General features: G+C 43.5%; 1 protein-coding gene across 2 annotated transcripts in view; it reads right to left on the bottom strand.

The window, feature by feature from the left end:
- Nucleotides 1–9017: 9017 nt before the first annotated feature.
- MAPRE1 (microtubule associated protein RP/EB family member 1) overlaps nt 9018–11665 on the bottom strand; it is a 28028-nt gene continuing 25380 nt past the window's right edge. For both annotated transcript variants that reach the window (XM_070381584.1, XM_070381585.1), the window contains exon 7: nt 9018–10724. In XM_070381584.1, the coding sequence (XP_070237685.1) occupies nt 10668–10724 (57 nt within the window). In that variant the 3' untranslated portion in view covers nt 9018–10667. The remainder of the gene's footprint in view (nt 10725–11665) is intronic.

Genomic DNA, 11665 nt, shown 5'->3' with positions numbered 1-11665 from the left:
CCATGCGTTTCTCTTTATTTTTTAATTCAGAAAAGATTCATGGTAATCTTGAAGATTTAAAGAGTGAATGGTGGGTACAATTTAGTCATCTGTGAAAGCTCACAGGAATGCTGGCGGCAGCGTCGTTCACAGCATCAGGTACGGCGGACGCCTCTCAGTAGACGAATGCTGAGTAAGTCAGTGCGCCTGCACTCAGGACGCCACCCAAGGAGCCAAAGGATGAACCAGACCTTCAGCAGACGACCAGGGGGAGTTTCCAGGAGACACTCAAAAGAAGAGTGCACAGAATGAGGCCAATATTTACAAAAGGATGATGAATAGGTGCGTGCTGATACATAGAATGTGCGTGTACACATACACACATCTGTAAAGAGGTCTCCCCTAAGTTACGGGGCCAAGGGCAAAAGAATACTGGTCCACACAGCAAGTCTAGTTACTTAAAATGTTCATAGATCAATATACTGTTAAATAAAACACATTCTATTCACGTGCCTCCACAAATACTTTTCATAACGACCTGGAAGGCCTCCAAGCCCTCTGTCCTGCTGCCCTCTCATTCCTGCCGGTGGGGGGGGGGGGGGTGGAGCTTGTAAATGGTGGCATGTGGATGGCCACCGTCACCCGTACACCCACACATCCCATGCCTCCACGGCTCCGTGGCCACCGCAAGCCTAGGCAGGACTGCCCTCAAGGCATGCACTGAGCGACTTCCCTGGTGGTCCAACGGTTAGGACTCCGCACATCCAACTGCAGGGGATGCAGGTTCCATCCTGGTTGGAGAACTAAGATCTCATATGCTGCAAGGAACAGCCAAAAAATAAAAAGAATTTTTTAAAAAGGTTTTAATGATGCACTAAGGAATAGGCCCCCAGACTCTGGAATCAGGTTCAAAGGGATTTGGGCAGGTAATTCCAATATTGAGAGCAGTGCGGGAAGAGGGGCAGTGCACCAGCAGGGCTGACCAGCCATCCTCTTAGCCCCTGGGACCTCCCTCATCTAGTACAAAGGGACATGGTCAGACAGGGGACAGAGTAGGTTGCCTGGCTCAGAACAGGGGCCTTTCTGGCCTGGGTCTAAGGGGCTCCTGTACTGTTAGTACACACAAAACTATCAGCATCATGGAGAGTAGGGGTCCAGTGTGGCAAAAAAGGTGGGCCAGGAATAAAGGAATACAAAAAGTCTGCACTAACAGAAGGCGCATGTATCATCCCGTTTATATTAAAAAGGCAAGCATGGGTTTCTCTTTTGCTTTAAAGTCTGGGTTAACAAGTAACTAAAGTCAACATCACTCATGAGGGAGCCAAAGGCCATGCCTCACGGTGTGCTGGACTCTGGACCACTGCTTCTGCACTACAAACCCATAACCTGACAATCCCAAATTGAAGGACGTTCTACTAAGTAAGTGGGCTTCACTCTTAAAAATCTTAGTGTCATGAAGGACAAAGATTAAAGGACATCAAAGGTGGCTGCAGAGAGGTAACAACTAAAGGCAATGTGTGATCTGAACTGGATCCTAGACTCGGGAAGCAAAAGGTCTCAGGGCCATTAGGACCATCAGTGAAATTTAAACATGCCTTTACATTTTTAGGTGATATTGATGTTGTTTCCTGCTTATTAGAACTGGGCAAAGGGGAGTTCTTTATACTATTCTTAAAACTACTTAAAATTTTATTATTTCAAAACTATAAGTTTTATGAGAGAAATATGAGTTTAACCAGAAGAGCGGAGCTGTTTGTGTTCAAGGACTGAGGCCACAAAAGGGAAAAAATACTGGTGGAGGACAATTAATGATACCCAAGAGCAAAGCACAAGAAGCAGAGAGAAGTACTGGCAGGAAAAGTGGATTCAGCAGGAGAGTTAAATACCCATGTAGGATGAGAGCAGATGAGAGGAAGGAGGCTGGGGTTGGGGGCGCTGGGTGGGGTGCTACAAACCTGGAAACAAGAGTGGGAGCTTAGAACTGCCACTAGGGGAGCAGGCGGGCAATCGGAGAATAACTGGTTTGCTGTTTGTAAGCATCTGTAGCAGCATGTGACTGAAGACCAAGTGCAGCTGAGAGAGGCTCAGCTCTCCTGTCTGGCCTTGAGTCTCAGAACTGACTCATCAGAAAAGACCCTGATGCTGGCAAAGATTGAAGGCAGGAAAAGGGGACAACAGAGGATGAGATGGTTGGATGGCATCACCGACTGGATGGTCAGGAGTTTGGGCAAGCTCCGGGAGATGGTGAAGGACAGGGAAGCCTGGTGTGCTGCAGTCCATAGGGTGACAGAGCTGGACACAACTGAACGACTGAATCCTGGATCTTAGGGCCCAGGGGTCCAGTGTTTTAGAGACTAACCCCAGACTCTCACTCACCCTGACCCAATATGCTCTCCCCAGTTAATACTGCTCGTTGTATTTAACGGAGACTTATTGGCTTTCAACTTCCTCCTCGACTGAGACATCTTGGCAGCCACCAAGTCCAGAGTGGCTCCTCTGTGAAGTCGCTGTGGAACTCCGAGGGCCTCCACAGACTGCGGGGCCAGTTGGCCACACTTAGAACCAGGAAAATGAGATAGAATTCCACACAGAGAACACAAAATGGAACATCAGAATCCATCCCACAAACCGTTACCACACGGCCATTTTTCATCCAATCTGAGACATTCTTGTTATTGATGAAGTTGAACGAGAGCAGACAGCCAACAGGAGGAGCTCCAGTACTTGGAGCCAGAACAAATATGAGTGGAGGACAATCCACAGGACAAAGGCAGCACGGAGAACCCACCTGCCATGGAAACCATGGAAAATGCCAGCAAGTCTAATGATAAATGCAGAAGGCCAACTGGCCCCACAGCTGGGGGACAGGAGAAGGCACAGCAGCCCCTAACATGAGCTACACAAGCTCCAGGTCTTCATCTGGCTGCACTGGGTCTCAGCTGCAGCATGCGGGATCGTCACTGCAGCCCTCTAACATGAGCTGCACAAGCTCCAGGTCTTCATCTGGCTGCACTGGGTCTCAGCTGCAGATGCGGGATCCTCACTGCCACTGGTGGGTCTTTTGTTGCAGCGTACCAACTCTAGTCGTGGCTCGAGGGCTCCAGGAGTTGAGGCTCGTGGGTTGAGTTGTTCTGTGGCAGGTGGGATCTTAGTTCCCCAACCAGGGACTGAACCTCTGTCCCCTGCACTGCATGGAGGATTCTTAACCACTGGACCACCAGGGAAATCCTGAGCTCCAAAACAGAGGAAGGTGACAAGAGAACTGTGTGTAACACGAGGGTCTTATAAACCCAGACTTCATGGCAGGCCTGGACTTGAGGCAGCACTGTTCAGTCTTAACCCTGGCACAATTCAGCAGCGTCAGTTGGTCAAAGGTAAATCTCTTGGGGGAGAATTCAACCAGGGACATGGATTCCACACTGAGTCACATTTCATGATCACCTAGATGTTACCAAAATGTTAACTGACCACTAAGCCAAGACCACCCTCCCCAGATCTTCACCACATAGAGACCACCCACAGACAGAAAAAAATTCCTGCTCCCATTTCATCAACAGTGAAGACAAAAGATTTCATCATATTGTAAAACATGAGTAGTAGAGTGGCTCAATGAAATGTCATAAAAGATGCAGGTCTTTTAAACCAGTTTTATTAAACTAGGTATTAATAAACTAGAAGGGTTTATTTAAAATTAAAAAAAAAAAAGAAACAAAGCTGATGATGCTACAGTTGACTGTTCCCCACTGTTTCTTTGACTTGAAGCTTTCATTTTCCAATCCAATGTTATCATTTCTACTTACAGCTGTCCATGTTTATCCACATTTTTTACATAAGTCTAAAACACGCTAGATTCATTCACAATAAATATCATTTTCCTTCCCAAAGAAGAAACATCCGAACAGGGAAATTAAGATGTATTCCATTTTTTAGGTAAGAAAAACTTCAGAAAACCCCCACCTAAAAAGAAAAAAATCATGATAATCAATAACTCATTTAAAAACAGAAGCAGGAGGAAAGGTGTTGAAGGAAAAAAAAAATCTCCTAGACAAAACCTCTGTACAAAACAATCCTGGAGAAAGTGCAAAGTCCTACTCAATGCCTACAAGTTCGGGCATCACTTGCCAATGCCAAGGAGACCCTACTCTGCTCCCTAACAGTGGAGTTGGGATGGGTGCTGCTGGAAGGCTTCAAGGGCACTCAAGGACATGGCTGACTCATCCAGGGAAGGTGGCCCCGCTCTGCTCAGAAGTGGTACTAACTCTGCTCTCTTCAGCTTTACCACTGCGGTTTTTAAAATGTCGAGAATTGTATCCTGGGACCTCCCTGGGGGTCCAGTGGTTCAGACTCCACATTTCCAATGCAGGGGGCTCAGTCAGGTTCAATCCCAGGTCAGGGAACTACGATCCCTCATGATTCACAGTGTGGCCCCCCAAATTTTTTTTAATTTTAAAAAGTTGTATCCTAACATACTTTTTTTTAAAAATTTATTCCTTAATAAAGTTAACAAAAGTGAAAACTTGTATCCTCAGCTTTATAAAATGTACCAAAAATTTTAAGGTGCAACTTGATGCTAAGGAGAGGCTTTTTCCTTTTCAAAATCAAATAAACAAGACAGAAGCCAGTAACCGCTGGGAACTGCAGGGGACCCAGATTAATGAATGTTAAGATTACACCTTCAGTTGAGACCAACAACTCAGCTCACATGTCACTTAAAACAATGCTCTTCCCACCACACCCCACCGCCAGAGAGAATTCACAGTTCAAATACCAAAGATTTCAAAATACCATGCATGATTCAAGAAAACAGTAGCTTCTTGGGGTGTTTTAGTATCTACTTACCCACTTCCTTCCAAAAAAGAATGAAAAACAAAAATTGAGTCAAGAGAGCTACAGATGTTCGGGGAATTTGTTTTAAAATAACTTTATTTCGTTCAACGTATTTGTTTCTTCTCTCCGCCTTTAAAATTAGTAGGGAGGGAGGGGCACACACAGGGGCAAGCTGGGATTCGCCTACAGCTACCTGTAAAAAAAAGTTTATTCCATTCTTCTTGGTAGCGTTTAAATTTCAAAGTAAAAACAGCAGTCATATATAATTACACATATTTAACTCACATTATTTTGTAGAAAAACACATAAAATACAAAAAAAAAAAAAAGCAATATCAGGTGAGAAACCTTTAGAATGCAAAAAACCCAGATGACCCTGAGGTACGCTGGATCTTAAAATCATTAGAACTACTCCAAAATATATAAATGAGCCCGATCAGGAGAAATGTAAAATAAGAATGTGATAAAGTAACTGTGAAGCAAGCAAGAGAGGAAAGAAATCTGAAGGTCACTCAAGATTAGACAAGGATAAACCATGACAGATCTGGTGGGAGCAATACATTTCTATTCCTGCACTAAATGGCGGGCCAGGAAAGGCCATATTAGCAAAGCTCTCCCTGCAGCTTGCAGCCTATGGGGGGAGGGCGGGGGCAGCAGAGAGCCAAACTCACGTGTTGAGCCACTTTTTATTTCACCTGTCAAAATCTCTTCTTTCAGGGTCGAAAACTTTTATTAAAACACAAAAGGATGTACACTTTACAAACCATTTCATTGTCAGTGCGAGTTTTTTCAAAATTTCACACACAAAATGTCACCGATGCTGAAAAACATTGTGCTTTTTTTTTGAACCAAAATTGTTTAACTGATGAAACCTGGCCTCCAGAGGCAACAGTTGCTGGAACTGGGCACTCTCCCACTCTTGCTGGCTCTGGTATCCTGCTGGCTTCTACAGATCCAAGTAATTTTTCCTGGCTCAGAAGGGATCCCAGGGAAAAAATCCTCACTCATCTCCTAACTGAGGCAAAGTAAAGCTCCGCAGACCATGCAGGGCCTGGAGGAGGACACTGGTCTCAACTCCTGGCCCTTGGCCTCCTGATCACAGCACTTCTCCTTCGTTCCTCTTGATAAAGGTCAGAAAAGGGCTCCAGTCACATATTCCCTTTATATATTCAGTCCCCCCACTTGCATGCTTGAGCCTGGCTTAATTTTATAATAGTCTACACTGCAGTTTGTGAATCATCCATGAAGGTTGTCTTAGAAACCCATCTTTGTCCCTGCTGGAAACTAGTAAGAGCCATAAAGACAGCTTTGTTAAGACCTAGCCTGGTGGACTGAACCTCACTAGCGGCTTCCCAAATCTCATTCTCCCACTAGAAATGAAAATTAAAGACATCAGCAAATACAGTAAACTGCTCTTTCTCCTCTCCTTCATACCTGCATCCACCCTATCCTCACCAATTCCTACAGACTGAAAAATATTCAGTCGTCCAGGAAGAAGGGAAAAATTTTTTTTGAATTTTTAAGGTAAGATGTCTTACAGAATATCAAACAGCTAACAGATCACTCTGTAATTCTAAGTCTCTCAATACCATTTCTGAAGTTCTAGGCTTTGATGGCTAACTTGCTTTGCTCTTCCTATGATCACAAGATAAAGATCTGTCTCTTTTTTTTCTCATCCTACCCCCAGAAACATGTTTGTGAAGGCTACGTTCATTTTACATTTCAGAACCTCGGAGCCTCCAATTCAAAAGAAATATAGGTTATTTTAATTTTTTAAATTTCTTTATGTATATATACATAGTCCTGGAATAAGGGCCCAGAATTCCAACTCTAAGGTTAGACCTGCTTATCTAGATAATGAATTTAGTGAAGCAACCTGACCACAACCTCAACAGAAAGCTGTGCGCTAGGCTAAGGTAACACTGCTTTCCAATTCAGAAAAGGGAAACAGACCTTCACAAATTTTAGCTACTTAACAATCTGGCTGAAGGCATGTGCGGTAACGGTCAAGTTCAGTGTAAAAGCACAGAATACTTCTGTGGGCTTTCCTTCAGAAAAGGACTCTGCGTACTCAAGTCTCAGACGTGAAAACTGACAAAAGAGCAGCAAGTGTCAGAAATACACATGAACTCATCAGGTTTTAAAACGTTGTAACTGGAATGTATGAATTCAAAACTACAATATAGGCCTGATTTTAAATCAATGGCAACAGTGCCAGACCAGCAAAATGACTGGTGATTCAGGAACACTGACCACAGACAGGCTCAGGCTCAGGCTCCGCTTGGCTCAAAGCAATCACTTCCACTCTGCTGACAGCAGTCAGATTTGGGTCACCCACATACCAGCTAGCTAATCTGATCAAGCTGATCAGGCCTAAAGCTGAGGTTTTGTTTGTAGACTATGCTGAACTATGGGTAACCATCAGAAAAGGAGTTCTTCATACCAAATCTCATAAAACAATCCTTAAAGAAAAATTTCCCTAGACTTATCTTGGTTATAGCAAAAGGAAACGGCTTCCTTTCCAACACCTTATTATATCCTAAAGAAAACACTAATCTTTAAATCAATGAATCTGAATTACTGAATCACCGAATCTTCATTCAAAAGAAGAAGGTGAAAGGTGTGTTTAGACCATTATTTCACTTGGGGGGAAAAAGGGATGAAAATGATAGTCCCAAAAGAAAGGAGCTGCACTCATCAATCGCCCAAGCTGAAAAAAAAAATTAGTACTTGTTACATATAATTTTACAAAATACTCAAAGCCTATCTGAAGAATCGCCTGCCTGAATTCTCAGGATAAAAAACCCCTGGCCTAAGCTTTTCTGATCCATAAGCTTCAAACTGGATCTGAAGAACCAAGCAGTGCTTTCTAACGCTGTGGTTACCTTTTCTGGTTCTCAGCTCATTCTGATGCCAGCAAGCACCAGGTGAGGGAGGCGCTGCAGTCACCATTGTCATCCTTGTTTTGCAAGTCAGAACAAGCGATCAATTATTAATAATGTAAAAGTCACAAAGCTAGAAGCAATCTACAAGAACTCTAACCTGACACCCCCTGCCAGCTACATTTGCGCTCACAGAGATAAGTGTTACGACCAAAATTAGCTCTGAAAACTACATTAAACCAGGTCATCTGAGGCACATAGTAAAATGCAAATTTCTAATCACCTAACTGAGAATCTCTGCCAACTGGACTTCAGAAATTTTATGTCAGTCAAGTTTCACAGGTGATTTCTGAAACCCATCAGTCTGAGGACCACCAGCACGAGTGAATCCTAAATCCAAATCCAGCCATCTGTTTACCTATCCTGCACACAACACAGGCCTTGCCAAGCAAACCAAGCAGCTTATTCAAGATCACAGCACCCATGACCTAACCTAAATGAGACCCATTTCAATACTACATGCCTCAGCCGAAATACCCAGGCCAATGGACTTACTAGGTCAGAAGTACACACGTATCAGCTTCACTCTTTCCAAGGCAACTTCTCAGCTGACAATACTCAACATTTTATTCACAAACTCCATGCACTCCTGGACGTATCTTCTTATAGATTATCAACACACATGGTATCCAATCCCTTCTGAAGGTGTGTAACATTTCAGTGAAGGCATCATACTGTTAACTTCTACAGGAAGTAACATGGAAGTAATTCTAGTGAAAATCATGAAGTTTGGTTTACAAATCATCCATAACTGTGGTCGGTACCCTAAAAATCATACTGAAAACTACCTTCTGCCCATTTAACTTTTATTTCATACTGAAAATAGCAGCACCTCACCTTCTGAACTCATTTCTTAGAGTATAGAATTTTTAAAGATGATTTCGGATTGTTACAGATTGGCTGTGTTTACTGACTTTGAAACACACTTTCAGGGGAAAAAATAAAACAGTACTGCCCCATGGTATCCACCAAGCTTGTCCTGTAGATTTTCTCTGAAGGAAACAGCCTGAAGTAGCTCCATGGCATTGAGGCCAAGCCCTGCACTTCTGAAAGCCCTCCCACAGTAACACAAAAGTGAGGAAATGTCAGGAGGCTTAGAAGCATACTGTTTGAATGGAGAAAAAAGAAACGGCCTTAGAAATAAGCACGTCTGAAAAAAACAGTGAAGGATTTCAAAAGATCAGCCCTAATTTAAGGAAGATGCATGGCTACCTTATCATTTGAACCTAAAAGAATATACCCAGGGCAAGACAAATTTCAGAAGACATGACACTCTTGAAATACAGAATTTTATTTAGAAACTGTTTAAAAGTAGAAAAAAACCCTGTCAAGAAAGACCAGGTGGAAAATGGGTTCCCAACAAAATGGAATTTTAGGGCAACAGAAGTCGAAAAGGCCACAAAAGAGAAACAGCACCACTGCTGTTTGAACAGCGGCTAGCTACTTGCATTTTTTGGCATTGTTAATCACTGAATCTGGGTTTTCCTCTGAATTCCACACAGAGCATGCACTACACAACAATTTTATCATAAAATACCTGCTTGCTACACACATTTCAGGACAAGCTACCACCAGAAACAAATCAATACAAATACATCAGGGGCTGAACAATCTCAGTAGTGGGTGACACACACGTTGCAGAATTCTGCCAAACAAAGGAAATGAGTCGGCTGTGAGCAAAGCAAATGAGGGAGCTAAGGAATGAAATATTTTAAATATTAATAATTAATTCAGACATGGTACTATATTTTCTGCAAAAGAAAATTAACATTTAGTAACACACTAACATTTTTATCTCCAAAGAGATTAGTGCACTGGCAAAGTATTCCGATAACAGTGGAGGGCTGTGGACAGCAGGTACCGAAAACACCCAGCCTTGCAGATCCCAAGGGAGTGGTGGCCTTCACTGATCACTCCCTTTGCCAGAGGTCCAAAAAGAACTTGCAGTATGATCACCTGCCTGCTGAACTTCCACTCTAAGCAGCAAATTTTAAGGAGCCAAAGAGGAGTCCCCAGTGGGCAAGGGGAGCAGAGAAGAGGAACATGTTAAATGTAAACTTAAAAGACAGTAAAACGGGACACAGCCCCCATTCAAATCCCAGAGATGTGGGCAAGTCCCCAAAAGCAGTTGTTAGGTTTAAAAACTGGACACACCTCATTTCAAAAAAAAAAAAAACACGCACAGTACACAGAATTATCAGGGATAACTGGAAAATCACCAGAGAAATGCTCAATGAAAATCAAGCTCTTTGACTCAGACCTCTCAGGCCTGAAACACACCCTCTATTCATCCAGGCAACAATGCCTCTTGCTTCTTAACAGGCATGCTATTGGTCAAGGACATCAAAATGGCTTACAAAATAACTTTTCAAATTTTGCTTTTGGGCCAACGTCTGGGCTTATGAGGATCAAGCAGTCCTGCGAAGGCTGGGAACAGCAGGTCCCAAAGGCTCCAGGTTCCAGCCCTTCCTTCCCAGACACAATGTCAAACACACATTTTATATTTTGAAATATGGAAGCATCTTTTAAATACTCTTAAGGCATTTATTTATTAAAACGTTCTCTGCCAAGATTTCACATTAACTTAAAATTCAAATCAGTCTTTACATTTCTCTACTGAGGTCTCCACCTTCTCCAGCTATCAGTGCTACCAGCATCCACAAAGCAAGCCCATGGTCAGCCTCTTTGTTCCCTGGGTGAACAACTAGATGTTAATACTGCTCTGCTACAAGGTAAACGCTCCTAACTCAAACTTATTGGAAAAGGAGTGAAACTTCTGCAAAGTGCACTTTTAGAAGAGGTACTTTTGCTTATGAAAAGAAACCAGTGAGTCCTCTAAGAATAATAAAAGGGAGTATTTTACAGTTAAGCACATGATTTGGAGTGAAGAATTCAGATGTTGCTCGGCTGGTCCAGGCTATTAATACTCTTCCTGTTCCTCCTGTGGGCCCCCTTCATCAGGTATCACGAAGCCTTCCTGAAATGGGAAAATGGGAGGGGAAAGCTATTATTCAACGCTGAATGAAAGACCAGTTTCTACTGTGGGTTCCCTTTCCTCATATTTAAAGCCTCTCAAAGTCAACGGTTCTTCCTGTCTCTACCACACACTTGGCATTGAATGGCACAAGACCAAGTGACTGCTTTTCTATTAGTTAGGCAGTGGAACCACATCGCACAGAAGGACAAAACTGAGCACAAACTCACCCGCACGCTGTTCAGGGTGATGGATGTGTCCACTGTCTTGATGATGGCAATGATGTCATACATCAAGTTGTTGTTAAACCAACCGAACCTCAATAAAGCTATTTAAGAAAACTGACCCTCAAAAATCCCTGAAGTCACCGTAATAGTACCAGATCATCTCCTCTCAATAACCTGTCCACATTGCCAGCTTTTCCTTCGTGCCTTCTTTTGACTGCACTTAGGTACCTGCATCCCCTTTAGGAGAAGGGGACGACAGAAGATGAGATGGTGGATGGCATCACTGACACAATGGACATGAATCTGAGCAAGCTCCAGGAGATGATGAAAGACAGGGAAGCCTGGTGTGCTGCAGTCCATGGGGTCGCAAAGAGTCGGACACGACTGAGTGACTGAACAAGAAGGAACCTGCATACTACTGCAGGTGCTGTGGGTGGTCTGTTTACCCACAACTAACTAGGCTGACCAAACATGAGAGGCATGGGAAACCTCGGATGTGTGGCTCCCACCTCACACTCACTCCAGACATCTGGTATGAGCTAATGGCTGCTGCTGCTGCTGCTAAGTCGCTTCAGTCGTGTCCGACTCTGTGCGACCCCATAGACGGCAGCCCACCAGGTTCCCCCATCCATGGGATTCTCCAGGCAAGAACACTGGAGTGGGTTGCCATTTCCTTCTCCAATGCATGAAAGTGAAAAGTGAAAGTAAAGTTGCTCA

This window comes from Bos mutus, chromosome 13 (genome assembly GCF_027580195.1).
Source record: "Bos mutus isolate GX-2022 chromosome 13, NWIPB_WYAK_1.1, whole genome shotgun sequence".
In the NCBI taxonomy this organism is placed as follows: domain Eukaryota; kingdom Metazoa; phylum Chordata; class Mammalia; order Artiodactyla; family Bovidae; genus Bos; species Bos mutus.
The sequence above is the reverse complement of the archived record's forward strand: the minus strand, read 5'-3'. Positions and strand labels throughout refer to the sequence as shown.